Source organism: Penicillium mononematosum (assembly GCF_028829835.1).
Source record: "Penicillium mononematosum strain IBT 11891 chromosome Unknown utg000003l:1.0-8172316.0:1.0-8177699.0, whole genome shotgun sequence".
In the NCBI taxonomy this organism is placed as follows: Eukaryota; Fungi; Ascomycota; class Eurotiomycetes; order Eurotiales; family Aspergillaceae; genus Penicillium; species Penicillium mononematosum.
This window is the reverse complement of record NW_026643273.1, coordinates 6,003,435-6,022,067: the sequence shown is the minus strand read 5'-3', so window position 1 is coordinate 6,022,067 and position 18,633 is coordinate 6,003,435. Positions and strand designations below refer to the sequence as shown.

The 18,633-nt window shown below is 50.7% G+C and overlaps 9 protein-coding genes across 9 annotated transcripts; 3 read left to right on the top strand and 6 right to left on the bottom strand.

Moving 5' to 3' along the window:
* Nucleotides 1-314: 314 nt before the first annotated feature.
* Nucleotides 315-2,208, bottom strand: N7519_007304 (ATP-binding cassette family ATPase ARB1; the record flags this gene model as incomplete). Its single annotated transcript, XM_057294080.1, has 2 exons — nucleotides 315-1,583; nucleotides 1,648-2,208. The coding sequence occupies 2 exons, from the start codon at nucleotides 2,206-2,208 to the stop codon at nucleotides 315-317; spliced, it is 1,830 nt and encodes a 609-aa protein (XP_057148891.1).
* A 528-nt stretch (nucleotides 2,209-2,736) lies between these two features.
* Nucleotides 2,737-3,689, bottom strand: N7519_007303 (HPP family protein; the record flags this gene model as incomplete). The annotated part of the gene is made up of 2 exons (XM_057294079.1): nucleotides 2,737-3,315; nucleotides 3,399-3,689. The coding sequence occupies 2 exons, from the start codon at nucleotides 3,687-3,689 to the stop codon at nucleotides 2,737-2,739; spliced, it is 870 nt and encodes a 289-aa protein (XP_057148890.1).
* A 596-nt stretch (nucleotides 3,690-4,285) lies between these two features.
* Nucleotides 4,286-5,302, bottom strand: N7519_007302 (uncharacterized protein; the record flags this gene model as incomplete). Its single annotated transcript, XM_057294078.1, has 1 exon — nucleotides 4,286-5,302. One exon carries the CDS (start codon nucleotides 5,300-5,302, stop codon nucleotides 4,286-4,288), a length of 1,017 nt encoding a protein of 338 aa, XP_057148889.1.
* Nucleotides 5,303-6,421: 1,119 nt separating this feature from the next.
* Nucleotides 6,422-7,347, top strand: N7519_007301 (uncharacterized protein; the record flags this gene model as incomplete). Its single annotated transcript, XM_057294077.1, has 2 exons — nucleotides 6,422-6,786; nucleotides 6,855-7,347. The coding sequence occupies 2 exons, from the start codon at nucleotides 6,422-6,424 to the stop codon at nucleotides 7,345-7,347; spliced, it is 858 nt and encodes a 285-aa protein (XP_057148888.1).
* A 373-nt stretch (nucleotides 7,348-7,720) lies between these two features.
* On the bottom strand, nucleotides 7,721-8,992 carry N7519_007300 (putative NAD binding Rossmann fold oxidoreductase; the record flags this gene model as incomplete). The annotated part of the gene is made up of 5 exons (XM_057294076.1): nucleotides 7,721-7,855; nucleotides 7,890-8,021; nucleotides 8,090-8,493; nucleotides 8,546-8,641; nucleotides 8,710-8,992. 5 exons carry the CDS (start codon nucleotides 8,990-8,992, stop codon nucleotides 7,721-7,723), a joined length of 1,050 nt encoding a protein of 349 aa, XP_057148887.1.
* A 305-nt stretch (nucleotides 8,993-9,297) lies between these two features.
* Nucleotides 9,298-10,229, bottom strand: N7519_007299 (O-methyltransferase; the record flags this gene model as incomplete). Its single annotated transcript, XM_057294075.1, has 3 exons — nucleotides 9,298-9,339; nucleotides 9,402-10,151; nucleotides 10,209-10,229. 3 exons carry the CDS (start codon nucleotides 10,227-10,229, stop codon nucleotides 9,298-9,300), a joined length of 813 nt encoding a protein of 270 aa, XP_057148886.1.
* Nucleotides 10,230-10,862: 633 nt separating this feature from the next.
* Nucleotides 10,863-12,401, top strand: N7519_007298 (uncharacterized protein; the record flags this gene model as incomplete). The annotated part of the gene is made up of 3 exons (XM_057294074.1): nucleotides 10,863-11,335; nucleotides 11,419-12,151; nucleotides 12,363-12,401. 3 exons carry the CDS (start codon nucleotides 10,863-10,865, stop codon nucleotides 12,399-12,401), a joined length of 1,245 nt encoding a protein of 414 aa, XP_057148885.1.
* A 404-nt stretch (nucleotides 12,402-12,805) lies between these two features.
* On the top strand, nucleotides 12,806-15,360 carry N7519_007297 (Tetratricopeptide TPR2; the record flags this gene model as incomplete). The annotated part of the gene is made up of 5 exons (XM_057294073.1): nucleotides 12,806-12,964; nucleotides 13,036-13,382; nucleotides 13,448-13,907; nucleotides 14,041-14,129; nucleotides 14,661-15,360. 5 exons carry the CDS (start codon nucleotides 12,806-12,808, stop codon nucleotides 15,358-15,360), a joined length of 1,755 nt encoding a protein of 584 aa, XP_057148884.1.
* Nucleotides 15,361-16,375: 1,015 nt separating this feature from the next.
* On the bottom strand, nucleotides 16,376-18,541 carry N7519_007296 (peroxisomal copper amine oxidase; the record flags this gene model as incomplete). Its single annotated transcript, XM_057294072.1, has 3 exons — nucleotides 16,376-16,722; nucleotides 16,781-18,031; nucleotides 18,088-18,541. 3 exons carry the CDS (start codon nucleotides 18,539-18,541, stop codon nucleotides 16,376-16,378), a joined length of 2,052 nt encoding a protein of 683 aa, XP_057148883.1.
* Between the last annotated feature and the right edge of the window lie 92 nt (nucleotides 18,542-18,633).

The following is an 18,633-nucleotide window of genomic DNA, read 5'->3' as shown; positions in this document are numbered from 1 at the left end:
AAAGCGAGGAACAGACGGATCGAATCAGGGGTAGTGAGTTCATGATAGCAATAAACGCAAAAGTCCTATCCTCAACCCAAAATCTATTCGGAAAGGAGGGAAGGACAAACGATCTAACGGACAAAAAGAAAATAAATGAAAACCTTCCCAATCCAAGGAACTTTTTGTTGGAATGTCCCTATTTGCGGGTCCCAAACTTTTAGTGCCACGATGTGGGCATTTGTATTCCTTCAGTTCTCGTCTAGCATTTCGTCGTCATCAATAGGGGCAATAGGGGGAAAAAAGAAGTTGAACAAAGAGAATAAATAAAGCCCTTAAACAGCACCGGCAGACACCATCTTGTTACGGAGGTAGTTCTTGTAGTCACCGATGGAGCCGTCCCAGCGGCGGATGGTCTTGTCCTCACAGACCATGATGTCCTTGGCGATCTTGTCGAGGAGACGGAAATCGTGAGAGACGACGACGACACCACCGCTGTAGGCGTTGATGGCATCGGCCAATGAGTCAATGGTGGGGATATCGAGACCGTTGGTGGGCTCGTCCAGCAGAATCATGTTGGGGGACTCGATGGCGAGCAGAGCGAAGACGATACGAGACTTCTGACCCTCGGACAGGGTACCCATGAGAGCAGTCTGGCCCTCACCGCTCAGACCGTAGCGGCCGAGCTGCTGGCGCCAGTACTGGTAGTCCTGAGACTTCTCGGGGAAGCGGTCACGGACGAACTCCAGGGAAGACTTGGTGAGATCAAGCTGCTCAGAGGAGTGCTGGCTGTAAACACCGAGCTTCAAGTGGGTGTGACGGGAGACACGGCCACCGATGGGGCTGAGCTTGCCGGTCATGAGACGGAGCAGGGTAGACTTGCCGACACCGTTGGGGCCGACCAGAGCGGTACGGGAGTCCATGTCGACACCGAGGTCGAGGTGCTCGTACAGAGTGTCCTCCCACTTACCGGAGTAAGAGAAGCTGACATCGTCGAAGGAAAGAACTGGGGGAGGAAGCTTCTCAACATCGGCGAAGCGGAAGGTGAAGACACGGTCGGGGATGACGGGCTGGATGAAGCCATCGGCCTCCATCTTGTCGAGAATCTTCTGGCGAGACTTGGCTTGACGCACCAAGTTAGCGTAGGTACCAGCGGAAGCAATGAACTTCTTGATGTGCTGGATTTCTTCCTGCTGCTTGGTGTAGGCCTTCATCTGATTGGTCTCCTGCTCGCTACGGGTCTTGTGGTACGAATCGTAGTTACCACCGTAGTAGAGGAGCTTCTGGCCACGCATGTCGAGCATGTTGGTGCAGACACCGTTCAGGAAATCCATGGAGTGAGAAACCAGGATCAAGGTACGATCCCACTTCTTCAGGTACTCCTCCAGCCACACACAAGCTTCCAAGTCCAAGTGGGCAGTGGGGTCATCAAGCAAGAGCAGAGAGGGCTTGACGAACAGGGCCTTGGCGAGGGCGACACGCATACGCCAACCACCGGACATGTCCTTGGTCATCTTGTTGATGGTGTGCTTGTTGAAGCCGAGACCGGTCAGAATGAGGGAAGCACGAACGTGGAAAGTGGAAGGATCCATCTTGTCCATGCGCTGTATGAAAGGGTTAGTTTCTGTTCTGGAGAATCAAGGAGAAAAAAACTGGAGAAATACGTACATCGTACAGGTCTTCAAGAATAGGGCTATCAGGGCCAGATTCCTCAAGAACCTCTTCGGCCTTCTTCTCCATATCTTCCAACTGGCGTTCAGCCTCGCGAACGACCCAATCGAGAGCACCCAGGTCGGTCGGGGGTGCGCCCTCGTTCAGAAGGTAGATATCGACATGCTCGGGAACGGGGAACTCGCGGGCAGCAATGGACTTAAGGATAGTGGACTTTCCGCAACCGTTCTCACCGAGGAGACCGTAGCGACGGCCGAAGGTCAACTCGAGGGTGGAATCGGTGACCAGAACCTTTCCGTGGAACACAAGGGAGCAAGAGGTGATCTTAACGTCGCGAGAGGCGGGCAGAGATGACAGCACACCGGTGGTGACACGATCGGACAGACCGTGCTTATCCATCTGGGCTGTGAGCTTATCAACGGCGGACTGATCCTTAGTGGCAGGCGCATCCTCGACGATTGGGTTTCCGTGGGCATCGAGTTCGACCTTGGTGGCCTTCTTGGGCTTCTTCTCGTCGGCACGCTTGGCCATGCGGGCAGCCTTCGAGGCGGAAACCATGGTTGCGGGTGTGACGGTATGAAAAAAAGGGGGATTAAAAGGAGAAGTAAGGGAAGACGGAAGGCAAAGGTAGGGAGAGGAGAAAGGATGACAATGCAAAAAGAGATTGAAGAGAAATGCGAAAAGGCTGAGTGGATCGCCTGGCGGGGCGGACAGAAATGGAGGGGCGTAGAGCAGTGGAGTTGGGTGGTTTGCCCTTATCGATAGAATCCTAGCGGATTGTTAGTGAGGAAAAAAAGAGAAAGAGAGATTGAAAGAAGATTGTACCTTTTTTATAAGTTTATTTCTTTTTGCCTAAGAAAAGTCGAGTGAGTTGGCAAGTTCAAGGATTTAAATCTCAAACAAAAAAAAATCCATCAGTGGGCCGTGGACTTAAGTGGCTTTTGATTGGGAGAGACGTCACCGCATGGAATGCCTGAGGTGTCTATTTCGCCACTTGAATTTGTGTGATACGACTGGACGATAACTGGACGATAACATGGGCTATCTGAGATAACATGCAGCTAGTATTTAAATTTGTATCCCCCCCTAGATTCTGTCACTGATCCTCTCCAAAACCTCACGTTCTTCGGCAGAAAGCAATACCCCGTCAGGCACCGAAATATCACCGCGTTCTACTATCAACCGCCGAGGAACATCAGTCAGACTATCCTCATAATGACTACCAACACTAGGTATTTCCTTTTGGCTGGCCTTTTCAGCATCCCCTACAGATGGCGCTAGGGGATGTGACGTCCACCAGTACAGCGGATATCGACGCTGGATATTGTTGAGGACCACAGCCGCAGCCTGCATAAGCGTGACTCCAAGCAACATGACCGGGAACAGAAACCAGCCTATAGCAACAGTCTCAGTGTGCGTTACCGCCAGGAGAGCAGTCGCACCAGCCGGCGGATGTGTAGTATTGGTAAGAAGCATGACCGCCGTGGTAAGAGCGCAAGCAAGAGCGCCCCCAAGCTCAGTATACGCTTCAGCACGAGGGTCCAAGGCGAACAACTTCGATATTCCGACACCAAAGAAACAGGCGATGACCTGGCTCAAGATGGCATTGCGTGGTTGCGCGAAGGGCGACTCGATCGCACCGAATTCAATAACTGCCGCCGCACCCTATTGTCAAAGAATCATCGAGTCAGCCTTGGGTTGTTCTTATTTCACTCTGCTCTCGCACATTCAGGCCCGACACGACTCACAAAACTGCCGATAATCGCTGTCGCATCACGCGCTTCAAAAGAAGGTACCCGTTTTGAAACAGATGCGATCAAAGCCACCCCGCAAAACGCTCCAAGCAACGACCACAAGGCCACCACGATGTTGCCTATTGGCTTGGGCGGTCTATCCCGATATCCCAGCATATGGGCGATGGGTCTTGGTACGAGATGCCATCTTGGCGCTGGCACGAAGGGATTCAGATACCGATCAATATCGAAATTCCAGGTCGTCGGGTGAGATAGCGTCACGGGTCCATGCGGGGATGGTGCCATGCTCGACTGGTGCGATAGGAGAATATGCTCTGGGCTCTGGTAGGTTTACTGATGATTTCGCAGCAGCACCTAATCCCAAGAACATATCTCACTGTGGGGTTCAGCCCTGCCGGGGATATAAAGGAAGCAACCCCATCCGTATGTACCGGTACCTCTTAGGTGAGAAATGGCTCATGTGTGCGGCTTAAGGCGCAACCTTTCACTCTTTCTCCGCGGATGTCAACTCGCCGATGTCTTCCAGGGTTGATGTCAGGTCCAATTTCTTGTCCACTCAGCGGATTTGCATTTGGTAACATAAACTACTTTTTGGGACTAGCGGCTTGGCATACCGTCATTGTCGGGGAACTCTGACGATATTTCCTATTTCGGATTGGCATCAATACAACATAGATGTACTCTATAACTTCAGTCTTAGTATAACTGACATGTTCGTTCTGGACTATCCCTGAAGTGAAATAATGGACTAGATTGCCACGCAAACCAGCTCTCTCTGCTATTCTGATATACCCGGTAAATAACAGAGCATCCATCTATACTAAAGAACATTGATATGTCTTCAGCAATATCAATCCACAACATACCCATAAAGAGAAGAATCAAATCTCACCCCCAACATCCCTCAAACACTCCTCCTCCCCAATCACCAACGGCAACCCCACACACCAAGCCCGCGGATACTCCATCCCCCACTTCGCCATAAGCGCCCTAAGATCCGCCTCATGGCCAGGGACAACATTGACAAACACCCGATCACCATGCGATCGCGGCTCAGAATGCACAGCGCCCTCGTCCTCTCCAACCCGGAAGAAAACACACTCCCCCGGAGACGCCTGCACCATCCCATGTCCGCCCAGCTCAACGGCTAGCTGTGCTCGCACCGACTCTGCCGCCATAGCGCACCCGACACAGCGCACGGAGACGCATACATGGTCTGGGTCTGCGGCACGGGCAGCGGATTTGGCGGCTTGTTGCGTGGCGCGTGCTAGACGGTTTGTCGCGGATGGGATGAACAGGGTTCCGGGGCCTAGGAGGGTGGTTGTGAGTTTCCAGTTTGTTGGGGTGGGGCTTGTAGAGGGAATTTGGGCCGTTGGTGGTGTAGGTGGTTGTTGATCATGATGCTTGGTTTGTGGTTTGGAGGGTGAGATTTGGGCTGAGTGATTCGGGTTTGTTGTTGGTCCTGTCCAGGTGGATTTGAGTAGATTAGTGATTGGCGAGAAGAGCGATTCACGTCTTCTATGGGTCATTGGTGGTTGGAGGGGAGAGAAGAATAAATCGTCTGTGTGCCAACGTGGGGTATCGAATTCGTCCGAGCCTTTGCTTGCTCTGATTGTGAGCCAGTAGTGGGATTGGTTGTTTTTAGTCAGGAAGTCGTGGACATAGGCCAGGAAGGAGAATAGGGAGGGCAATATTGAACCGCTGATTGTGGCATCTGCCCAGGTGTTAAAGGAGGATGGCAGGTTACATGATTCGAGGGTCAAGAGGGGTCCGCAGTAGGTCCATGAGGAGGAAGTGTTGAGGGTAATTGGATCATCTGTTGGTAGTTCTTTAGACTCGATTGGATATTTGGCTGGATATGGGAAGAACTGAAACTCTGGTAGCGGTTTGACGTCCATCGCAGGTATTTCTAAGGTCAAGAATGATTCCTTTGGGGGCCATGGAACATTTGAAAAGCTCCTGGAACTCATGTGTACAGGATGCCCCATGACAAGAGGCCCCCCCTTACACCTGCAGGCAGCTTTCCATTTCTATTTTAGTCCTCACCTCTTGCCGCTTTTTGGTTATTGAGTAAAACTGAGCACGCTAGGACCTCGTTTTCGCTATATATAGTTCCAACCTTGGAAACCACTACATATACTTCGCTGAGTGAGTCTCTGTCCAATTCATTTTTGAATACCCAATATAGTAGATTTGGAATGTTGCTCGGCCAATTGCCTAGGCCTCTCCCATTGATACCTACCCAGTATACCGTCGGGTTGGTTAACTTAATACCCAGGGTTTGGACATCATATCTTTTTAAGCTCAAAAGATCGACAGTGATCATCCACTGATCGATAAGAAAATGGCTCTATATCATCTGCAGTTCGAGGGATCTTTCCACCAGACTCTATTCAGTAATAGAAGCCTCCGAGGCTAGAGATGGGTTACTGGTTTTTCACATGGAAAGTTAACAAGGGTCAGTCCTGCTGCAATTGTCTGAAATTGTCACGAAATCAATTTGAGTACTCAGCTTTTCGGTTTACTCAATTTCCTCTAGCGCCCAGTGAATACTAACCTGCGTGACATTGGACGTCACTTTACCCTTGTAAGAGCCTGAGCGTTGTCACTTTGAACATCTGGATTCCAAACATATTTGGTAGTGAAGTGGCCAAGAATTGCATGCGAATCCTAGTAAGGCTAGGCATTGTAACCTACTGCAGGGGTTGTCTGTACATTCAGACCAAGGTATCTCTAGAACTGGGCACATGCACTACGCTTAGTCTAAGCGACTTGCTAGCGTTGAGGTTTGACCCCTTTTTCAATCATTCATGGATATCCCAATTTATGCTCGGTTATAATGTCCTATGTTACTTGACGTTGTTATTGTGCCCTCCGCAATCTTATTGCATTTTATACACCGTCCTGGGGTTAAATCGATATTTATTGCTCATAAACATGTCCCTGATGTTTCTTTACTATCAGATACAAGCAATCAGTCTTATTGAGACTGCCTGCTCGAGTCACACTACCATCCCATGTCTTCTACCTTTTCAGCACCGTCGACTGTCACACAAACTGTTTTTCAAGCAGTGACAACTCCTTTCGTACAAGCAAGCAGCTGCTTGTCTATATATGACCTGATCACCCTACCTATACTCAGGTCAGCGGGTGGTGGTTCCTCCACGATCTCCTCTGTCGCATTCTTGATATCGGATGCTGCCAATCCTCAATTTTCCGCTTGCCAGCCCAACGGCTGGAATGACGGTGATGCCGCGAGCCAATTCCACTTCAGTCCAGCCGTATGTCCCAGCGACTGGACATACTATGAAATGAGACGCCCATCCTCTAAAGCCGGGAAAGAAAACATCGATCCCTATTCCACAGCCTACTGCTGTGCTAGGTTTGTACATAAACATCCACCGTTAGTGATATATTGTAAACATATTACTAACCATTCACTCGGTTTAGCGGTTATCAACTATGGAATACACTCACGTCTTTCCTCACGCCTTTCTATGTCACCAGCCTCGCGACACCCTGTTACCAATACGTTCATGCCGGCTCGACCTCAATCACAGTATCAATATCGTCATCCGGCACTGAGACAACAGAAATCTTCACAGAAGGATATATAGCTCATGCAGCATGGGACATCTCCTGGGCGGCATCGGACACGGCGAGCATGTCCCCAGCATTACCATCGCTTGATTCGGAGCAATACATTTCGACCTGGGTGCCGGGACAGAGCGTCACAGCTCCTCCAGAACCGAAGTCTCAGAATGACCCGGCACTTACGACCTTGGGATATTTTCTCATGGTGGGCCTTCCGCTTATTGGCGTCGCGATCATTGCATGTGCCGTTTGGTGTTGTTTCACGATCCGGCGGGCGAGGCGTCGAGAGGCGCCCCAATTGGAGCAGTGGCGATTGGAGCATCCGACTAGTATATTCAGAACTCCCTAGTAACCTTTGAAATGCTTAGTTTATGGAATAATAGCAGTTCGGTTCGGTTCATATTCATATTCATCCTTCTTCCTTCACGCTCAAGAAATATTTGTCTGCCAAATCCCGTGCTGATACCCAGTGAACGCAGCTAAGCCTAAGCATCGTAAAAGCGGCGGCAATTTAGGCCCGTAGACAGCAATACGATGTGGATATATATTTACAGCGAACTAAACATCTTACGTAGAGTTTCAGCTGCTGGAATGCTTGCCTTCATGTGACAATGACAATTATTAGGGCATGCAAAGGACTTCATCCAAGACTTCAATTTATATTGCCTTTTATCAAGTATATCATAATCATTATCTGCATCGACGGATCTTACAAACCGAGCTTAGACGTCCAAGGTACGTCCAGAGCGAGAACTCTCACGAGCCAACTCGATCAAACGAATGACCTCGCGAGCCTCTACACCACTAGCAGGGAGGTCACCCTCGCCATTAAGAGCGCGGACAAGCTTGCGGTAGTACTCGGTGTAGGTGGGGGGGCTCCACGGTGGGAACCACCTCCTTGACGGGCTTGCCGTTCTGGATAGTAGTCAAAGCACCGTAACGCTCGCTGGGCTCACGTCCGTAGCCCTTATCCTGGGGCATGATGCCGGCCTTGAGCTGATCTTCTTGGATATCGAGGTGGTACTATACAATTGGTCAGTTTTACTTTTCACTACATTGTAGTAATCAGCGCAAGTAGATGATGCCCTTACCTTCTTGAAGCTACCCTTGTCACCGCGCACCCAGAAGCGCAGCTGCTCGTCCTTCGGGCTGACCACGGTCGCCTTGGCGGTAACCATAGTGCCGTTGGCATAGTGCAGCAGAACGGTGAAGGAGTCCTCGTATGAAGAGGTGTTGGACGCCCGGGCGGAGCCAATGAAACCGGTCACCCGTGCGGGTAGGCCAAGCAGGTGCACAGCCTGATCGAGGAGGTGGGTTCCGAGGTCGTAGACTGCTGAACCACCAGGGATGACCTTGTTCTTCCACTTGTGAGAGTCGGAGGCGGGTTCCTCAGGACGGTGGCGGTCGAAGTGGGTCTCATACTCGGAGATGCGGCCGAGAGAGCCGTTCTTGACGAGCTTGGAGAGAGTCACGAAGTCGGCATCCCAGCGGCGATCTAGGGCAGGCATTAGTAGGTGGATTTTAGTAAGCTAAGGGGCGGGACATACTCTGGAACACGGCAAGCTGTTTGTTGTTCTTCTTCGCAATGGCGATGAGGTCATCAGCTTCCTGAGTAGTGGGGGTAAAGGGCTTCTCGCAGACGACTGATAAATTCCACGTTAGTTTATCTATGCCAATTTCTATCTCGGACTTCTAGACACTTAGCACTTACCGTGCTTTCCAGCCTCCAGCGCCAGCTTGACCAGCGCGAAGTGAGAATCGGGGGCAGTAGTGATGATCACCACATCAATTGCGGGGTCCTGGACCATCTCCTCAGCAGTACGGAAAGACTTCACACCAGGGTGGTCCTTCTCGGCATCATCATCCTGCTTCGGTGTGCGCTGGACAATTGCGTAGAGCTTGAGCTCGGGAACCTCCTTCACGAAGGGAATGTGGAAGATCTTTGCGCTGAAGCCGTAGCCGACAATACCGACATTGTAAGTCTTGGTAGCCATGATGAGAATATGTGAGAATTAATTGAAGGTGAAGAATCAGGAGAGAGAACCTATTTTATATATCCCCGGAAATCATTTGGCGGGGGAAACATGGGAAGGTCCTGGCGACGGCAACTTTGGCTCGGGTGGGGTTCCAATCCCCAAAGGCCGAGTCGGGTTCCCGAAGTGGCAATGTTCGACTTTTACTACATTTCCCGGAGTACTCTGGGCCTGATTGATAATATATGGAATGTTCTTCTTATATTTGACATCTTGGCTTGTGCCGCTCTACAACACTCCCACTTGCATCATTGGCCATTCGCCATCTATGCCTGCACTCCCACACACCTCGTAACCTCGATAGCATCCTGTCAACTTGCAGTTAGCGACACTGGAAGACTCTTTTTTTTTTCGGATAGTCCAAACTTACCTGCAATCCCTCGGGTTGGCATAGCTGACTCTGATACACCAAGTTCGGGTTCCCGACAAAATCGAAAGTGGGCACGTCATCTTTACCCACGAAGGACTCTACCGTGCGCTCGGCCATCCCGGTCGTGTTATATGACTGGGAAGGTCCACTCTTGGCTGCTTCACGTTTCTGTTCTACCGTGCTGCGGACGTATTCCAGATATGGCGGGTTGCCCGGGTAAAGGACATTGTCAGCAGCGAGCACTGAACCCGGCACAATAGCCCCGAAGTGCTCACACAGCTTGAGGTCAGTGGTGTACGCTGGTTTGTAATGATCGATGAAAAGAAGTTCCACTTTCTTCACCTCGCCCGAAGTGAGTAGTTTGTGTAGCGACAAGTCGCTTCGACCAACGATGATACGCACAAAGTCTCGCAATCCGGCTAGTTCGATGAGCATATTGGCAATTGCGGCGAACTCTGGGTTCAACTCAAGACTCAAGTAGCGTTCACCACCGTTTCGACGGACTGCCTCACCGAACAGGATTGCAGAGTAGCCCACGTAGCAGCCGAGCTCGATCATGGTCTTTGGCTTGAGTTCATCGATGAGGTTGGTGACGACTTTGCCCTTTTCAGCGCCAACATTCATAAAATGGTAGTTTTTCTCAAACTCGTGAATCAGATCGATCACTTTTTGGGGATGTCCCCGGATTTCATCCAGATTTGGTTGCCCATAGATGTAATGTAAGAGCTTCAGCTCCTTGCCGGTATCGTTCTAGAGTATGAGTTAGCGTGATTCCTTACAATCAAAGGGTCAAAATGTAATTCCTACCGAGGGTTCTTGTAGAGACATGACTTTAGTTTCTAATAGAGCAAGAGAAGCTGATAAATAATCCAAGGAATTCTACGCGGACGTGCGAAGTTATAAACGTCAACTCGCCTCGGGGATGACTCATGGAATACTTCGGATAGACAGTAAGCCCGAGTAGATACAGCTCTGGGATAAATCCGAGTCCGACCATGCACCATTCACCATTTATGGCGTTGATCACTATCCTGACCCTCAAAACACATAAACCTCGGAGATATTGCTCTAGGTAATTAGTACCGAGAGCACTGATACCCGGAAACCCGATCCCATGTGGTAATCGCCGGACGTTCTTCCCAGCCCTGGAGGTTAGATCCGAGACCCCCGTTAGATGCGGAGAAATTTACCCTGAGCCCTGGGGCTTCATCTTCTCCAGATAGATCGAGGTGTCCAACTTAAAGTGTTTAATCTTGAAAGTGTATCGTCACACCGAACTAGATCTGCAGGCCAAGCCCCTCATCAGTCTCCAGCCCCCTCCAACTCACATTTTCACTCCTTGTCAGCGACGATGCTCCCCAGGGCTATACTCCAGGTTGGCCTTGCGAGGTCCATTATTCCCAATATTTGAATTTGAATGAGCAGATCTATCTGCTTGTTGCGATGAACCATAGACTCAGCATGTCGATCAAATCCGCCAAAGCGTCGGTCTCATCGAGGACTCTATCACGAGTGTTCTGGCATATCCTTCGAATATGCCTTTCATTCTCGTTGTTGTTTGTCGATAACGCTATTCTCGTGGTCGCGGGCTTCCTAGCTTATCTCCGGAAAGCTAATCGAAGGCGAGAAACACAGCGGAATGTGCACTTTTACCCGAAAACAGTCCTCATCACTGGCATAGGCACGGCCCACGGCCTGACTCTGGCAAGGTCATGGGCTGTAGAGGGTCACCGTGTGGTTGGGGCCGATGTTACCGACCTGGACCTGCCCGTGCGCTCCGGCGGAAGCATGTCCAAGGCCCTTGTGGCATTCTACCGGATTCCCAAGGACCATTACATCCCCGGCTACTCGACGTTATCAACCGTGAAAAGGTCGACCTGTGGATCCCATGCTCGCCCAAGGCATCCTCCATTGAAGATGCGACGGCCCGACAGGTTGTTGAGAGTCGCACTAGTTGCAAATGCATTACCTTTGACACCGAGGTGGCGGCTTGTTTCGTCCATCCTGATTCCTTCAGACAGTATGTGGTCGACAGAGGTCTTCCTGTGCTTGAGTATCACAGGGTTCAATCGCGTGACTCTGTACACAAGATCTTGCACCGGTCGCCCTCCAAAACCTACCAGATCTCCCGAGCGACCCCATCTGCGAATGAGAAGGTTATGCTCTTGCCGAGGCGCACACTGAGCAAGACATACACGATGATCAGCGAGATCCAGATCTCCAAAGATCGACCCTGGATTCTGCAGCAACAATCTCGCCTTGGTGAGCTATTTGCAGACTTACTGATTGTGCGTGGTCACGTTCAAGCCATCAAGGTTCGGCTTTCGGATTCTGGTTCGTCTACGTGGGGTGCCTCGCGTCTAGATGAGTCTTTGGCCGCTTCGGTCCATAGGCTCATGCAGAAATTGGCGGCCACAGGTGGTGTTCGCTTAACGGGCCATCTCTCCGTCCGACTTATGGTCGATGAAGAGTTTGATGCGCATTCTGTCCGACACACTATCTACATCGCCGGCTGTACACCTGGTGCCAGAGCTGTGGATAATCTGCTGTATAATGTACCTTGCCCCATTGCAGGTTATTTATCTGTGTTCCCTTCCAATCCAGTCGACACAGCCAACGTCGCAGCAACACTATCAGCAACCCGTTCAGTGCCAACATTTGCCCGAGCCGCCATTCTTCCCGCTGCTTTCATGCATTTTTCGTTGTTCCACTTTGCACTCACAGCTGTTGAAGTTGCAGAGGCAGAACTAGTGAGGCTGCTGTTCTGGAAAGACCCCCTGTTCTCTTTTCTTGATCCGTTTCCCTGGTGGTGGGAAGTACATGTCTATCGACCATTGCGAGAGATCTGGGTGTTGATGAAACAAACACGAGAGGCGGGATTGGGTTGATTTCCCTTTATGTTAGTATGAGTTTATGTTAGTATGAGTATATGGGACATGAGACTATGATGTAAATTGACAGGCATACGCCAAGAAGAGTGTGGCGGAGTTCCCGAAATAGTAACGGGCTGTCGCCTGGGCAGCGGATTGTGGAGGACATACGTATGCCCGGTGGAAACAAGAGGCAGGATAAGGTAGAGAAACAAATCGATCGTCGGATTTAATATTGGACTCTTCAATTTACATTTCTCTGCTGTCCTGATTCAAATAATCGCAGAGGTGCGACATTGCGACGGAGAATTAATCAAAACAAAACAAACCGACAACTTTTCTCCACGGAGCCTCAGCCTGGCCAAGACCCTCCCAGGTCTCATTCTTCAGGTCTCGACTCTGTTCTTGTCTCATCTTCCACCCTTTGTCTCCCGTATGACTTCACGATAAACTACGCACTCCGAGACCAACCCCTCCCTTCCCTCCGGGCCAATACAAAAAGCGCAACACCCTTGCAGCGCCCCTACACACAAGATGAAGTTTCAAATGCCGTCAGGCGGAAACCTCGGACGGACGAAAAATATACTACATTTCGTACAAGGCTTCACCATCTTCCTCGCATGGGCCTTAACCATCGCTATCTGGACCAAAGGAGACGGCATCGATGGACGCACAGGCTGGTACTGGGGTCTGGTGAGTTTTCTGTTGCTGCGTTTCTGATACGAAAAAGCGCTCTTTTATTCTGACATACGACCGAATGGCAGTGCTGGTTGAGTATTCCCGGCCTGATCTACCTGGTGGCAGTGCCGATGTGGCCACGAGCCCGACGCTTCGGTAACGTCTATGCCTTCGCCAGTGTCGACATCCTCTATTCGATTCTCTGGCTCAGTGCTTGGATCTGTCTTGCTTCCTATGTCGCCCAAGGAAAGTCCAAGGGTTCGAGCAGTGACAACGACAAGTCCAACTCCGATTCCAAGTCCGCCGCCAGGAGAGCCAACGCCGACAGTGACAGTAACAAGAGCACCAAGACCGGATGCGATAATTGGGCCTACGGAAGCGCTTCCAAGTGCAAGCTGAGCGAGGCAACTACAATTATCGGCGTTTTCATCTTGTACGTGAAATTCCTTCTAACTGCGAGATACAGCGATTCCTGGAATGAAACTGACAGACAAACAGCGTCCTCTTTGCCATCACCGCCTGGATGTCCTTCCGCAACGTGATGCACTTCCGCCGCACCGGCACCCTCCCCGACGCCGTCTCCGATCCCACTTTCGCCGCGCAGAGCAAAGCCGCCTTCTCGTCGAACCCAGCCCACGACTTCGAGGAGGATGACGACGACATGCGCTCCGGCCGAGGCGGCGGCATGGGCGCCTCCTCCCGCGGCGATCGGGATGAGGACTACGCCCTTCTGCACCAGAGTGAGGTGGATGACCTGAGCAACGCACACGGCCGGACCGCGATGCAAGGCTCCTACGACCCCACCGCTCCCGCTCCCGGAGGCATCCTCCACGATTATAACAACACCTCCTACGGTGGTGCGCATGGCCAGCACTATACGGAGCCGTCTACTCAGTACAATCCGTCGGATTACACCCCGTCTGAGTACACTGCTCCCACTGGGTTTGGCGGCTCATCGGTGAGTGGCTACGGAAGACGGCCGAGTTGAGTAAAGGATGTTGCCAGTGTAAATGGAGACATAGCTTAGTGAAATACCCGGAGGATTGATGAGTCGTCTTACTTTTTTGCGCCTTGGATATTGACCATGGAAGCGGTGTTGGGCGCATCGCTGTTTACTCTGGGCTGATGCCCTTGTCTTTACCATGTTTCTCGAGGGTCTTTTGGTCCTGGGATTACGATTGTATGTCCTGTTTTTGTTTCATTGGATCTAGCAAAATATAGATGTATTACATTGTAAAATAAGTGCCCGACTTGTGTTTTGTAGGTTGGAATGCCTTGGTTGGCCAACATATATAGATGATATCCTGAAGGCTGAGATCTTGTCAATCTATTTTGGGGACCTTGGAGCCATGCTATACTCACATCTTTATCATCGTATCATGTTAATTGCCTTCAATGTTTTCACCTTTAATGTTGCTCATAGAAGGAAAAGATATAGATAGCACAAGGTACCAGTATTCTGCCACCGCTTTCCATATCAGTGGGCTTATGGACAGCTTGCCCTCTTGCCATCATCATCTCTTGACAAGAACAACTCCGGATTTTGACCTCAAAGTGAATTCTGTCTTGTGGGGCAGCTAACAGTACATCTTCAACTGTTCCTTGTATGAATTAACCCCTCCTTCCATGAAACCTTGCCATTCCATCCCCCAAACACCCACCTAGTCACACTGCATCACATATACTAGCACATATACTAACGACCTCGCAGCAACACCGACCATACAAACCAAACCACGGGACCTACGGTCTCCCCAGCCCCAAAAATGGCCAGTGAAATCGACATCTACAACCAGTACCCATTGTACATGGACCCCAGCACCAAAGCGCTCTCACTCCCACCCTCATCCGCCCAAACACCCTCCCAAGCAGCCGCAATCAACACCGAACTGGAAGAACTGAACCAACTACACCGCGCCCTAATCAGCCTCGACCCACCCAACATCCCACCCGCGCCCCTCCCCCTAAACCCCAAGCGCAGCGCGCAAATCAGCAAACTCCGCGACAGCGCCAACGCCGCCCACCGCAAATCCAACTACGACGAGGCAATCAAGCTGTACTCCTACGCCATCGACATGGCACTCAGCCGGCCGGGCTGGGAACCTGTGGGCGTTGCGCGGGAGGAGTTGGCGGGTCTTTATGCGAACCGCGCGCAGGCGCACATGGCTCTGCAGGCCTGGCCCGAGGCGCTGGTTGATGCCAAGTCTAGTGTTGACTCGAAGCCTATTGGGAATGTGAAGGCTTGGTGGCGGATTGCTAAGTGCCTTGCGGAGATGAGTCGCTATGAGGAGGCGCGCAAGTTCTTGCATAAGGCGCTTGATATTGAAGGGAAGGAGTCGGAAGGTGGGAAGGAGTTGTTTGCCTTGCTGGGGGAGGTTGATAGGGCTTTGTTGCGGGGATTGTCGGCGTAGAATTGCTATCCCTGTGTTTTGTTTCTGCACAGCTGCGCTGTTTTGTTTCTGCATGTTGGCTAGACATTTTGTCGAGGCTTTTATAGTTTATTTGGTTCTCACTGCATGATTCCCTCCCTGTTGGGATGTTTCGAGGCGTTTATGCGTTGTTGACGAGGTTTACACTGATATGTATATCTCTGGATTTACGTGCTTTCCTATCAAAAGACATTATAGCGTACGACTTTCCTTCTCATATTCTCTTTCTTCTTTCGAGTGAGTGTAGTTCAGTAGTTCAAATAGGCATGTAAGGCAGTCTATAACCGCCAGTGCGCCATATCATATTTTTCTATGTTAAATCTTGACTGTCATACCCCCGATTTACTATTACCTACAAAATCTAGTGATTAATTCCTACAATATCAGCTTCTACAGGGTCAATTCCTACAATATCTCAATTCCTATAATGAGAATAGTCGGCCGCTTCCGTAGTCTCTATAGTGGTCTTCTTAGGTGGTCTCTAATAACTAGTCTTTTATTATGTCTTCTTAGTGGTATTTTCTAGCAGTCTCCTTAGGCAGCTTTTAAGATGCCTAGTTATATAGATATTTTCCCCCTCTTATAGTTTGTTAGGTAGATAGTAGCAAAGTGCTATATAAGGCTTAATTTGTGGAAGGGAACTTCTCTATATATAACCTTCGATATCTTAACTTCTATAATACCGTCAATAGAATACACATATACTAGCTTTATGAAATGTTCTGCTGGCAGAATGCGATATGGCGCACTAGCGGCTATACACTGCCGTAAAGCATGAATATCGACGAGGAAGCGAAAAGTCGCCCCAATGGCTAACATATCTACGCTCTGTAGCCAGATACCCTAATTGCCAGCAATTACTTGGTAGACCAAAGCCCTACAAATCATAAAGTAGACCAAGAATCAATAATCCATTTCATTTGCTAAACGGGTGTAATCTATATACAAGAAGTGGAGCGGAGAAAATAAGCAACCCAGACGTCAAATCTCATCATTTTCAAACCAACACACTGGACCCATCACTCTTCTTGCAGGCACAAGTGCCTGCGTTAGCAGCAACCTGTTTCGGTGTACGCGCAAAGCTCGGAGGCACATCAAGGACTGGGCTGCGGTCAAAGAAGTTGCGCGGGCGCAGAAGAAGTGTCATCGGCTCCGCAGGCATGATCGGGTAGTCCTCTGGCGACGGGAAGTGCGTCAGACCAAAAGTGTGCCAGAGAACAACATCGGTGTTATCAATGGAGCAACTGGGACCAGCAGCTTCGATCCACGCGGGCAGACCCTTCGAGGGCTCGCCGGATGTCTGTGGGACGTGGCGGCCAGCTGGATGGACTTGATCATCGTCATCTGAAGAACAGGGTCAGTTAATGAACACGATATAGAAAGGGGAAATGACAGAACTCACATTTAGTGACATGAACGGCATGGCGCGCGAATCCTGCTCGCTTCCAGACCAGTCCGCCCGCCTTGGGGAGCAGGGGAGGGACGTCACGGCTGACTAGCTTGTAGCTGACGGGCTTCTTGCTGTACGGGTTGAGCTTGTTGGTATTCGCCATGTCCCAGGTACGGCTGGTAGATCCGTCATAGTCGGACATGGCCTCGAGGGGCGTGGAGAACTTTGTCTTTTTGGCATAGAAGGCGTTGCCGTACTTGTTCTCGGGGCTGCCAACTTCACCGGGTCCTTGGACTGCATCTACCTGGAAGACCGTATTGCTCGGCCCGTCGATGTTCGGGTCTACACGAAGACAGAACAGGTGTTGGTGGTTGTGGGCGTTGACGCCGGGGTACACCTCGGTTCCCCAGCCCTTGGTATCCTCGCCAGGGTTCATGGCGTAGGTGTTAAGGATGCCGGTCAGCTTGATCTCGAGCTGGACTGTGCCGTCCTGATGGAAGATCCAGTACACACAGTACTCGTAGTTTGCTGCGGTGAAGATCTGCGAGATGATCAGTTTTCGGCCGCGGGTTACGACCATCGACTCGTCGCGGAAATCGGTGTGCTTGAATAGGATGCCGGCGTCTTCTTCGTGGATGCAGATGGCGTTCTTGATGATTGTGCTGGCGCCGGCTCGGTTCACGAATGCCGCGTCCATGTAGTGGATTGCCCCTTTGCAGTCACATCCTAGTGTCAGGCTGTTGGTCATGTATCCGCCACCGTACTCGCCTAGGTCGAAGGCGTGCTTGCGCTGGTGGGGATGTTCCGGGTTGCCGTATGGCACGACCATCTCGGCCAGAGAAAGACGCCAGAAGACAGGGCGCACATTGCCCTTGTCGTTGAAGGTGATGTTGTTCAGGACAATTCCTTCCCGGTAGTTGAAGCCGACGTGGATGTTCCAGTTCTGCCATTCGATTGTTCGTCCCTTGACTTCGAAAGACACACCCTCTGGCTGGGTGATGTGAATTGGCTTAAGGTCGGTCCGGTATCCACCTTCTTGCTCGACTGCGGCCGGGTGGTAGTTGTTTGGAGCGGCCTTGCTAACTGGTCTCCGCACAGGCGGCACATCAATGTGGATGATCTGCTTGGTTTCGGAGTTGTAGATGGGACAGAAGTCCAAGGGATAGGTGTACTGAGAGTCGTCCGGGTGAGGGCGGTAGTACATGAGGGCTTGCTGAAGACGAACACCAGTCCCAAAACGCTCATCGTATCCAATCGTCCAAGCTAGAATGTTTGATCAGTATTAACTTTCGATAAACGAGGAAAGTCCGTCCACTTACGGTCACAGTATACTTTGTGCATATCCTCCTTGGGAATTCCAATAATACCACATTGCTCAATAACCTTAGCATCCTTGCGGACAATATGTTCAACCTCCTGTAAATCTTCCATGGTGATGAGAGGCTGAACATTCGGTGTGTGCTGCCACTTGATGATCTTCCTCTGGTCCAGATCAACCACACCATCATAGATCTTGCCGCCAGGCGCAATGGCAACAATATCGGCGGCTCGGGCAGGACGAGGCGCATTCTCTGGATCAGCCACCCAGGCCATCATCTGGGCCTTGCGGGGCTCATATAGAGTGACCGCATTGAAGTTGAGCGAGCCATGTTCTTTGCGAATAATGCTAACAGCAGCATCAATTTCCACAGTAGAAAGAGGATCAAGTGGATGAGGTAGCGGCGCAGTAGCGCTGACTTGGTGAGTCAATTGTTGTAGTCGGTCGAGCACCATACTGTGCTAGAAGTATATAGAAGGAGATAATTCCAATATGATGATGATAAAGCGCCAATTCAGGCAAGTAGTCGCTGAGAGTCAAAGGCAAT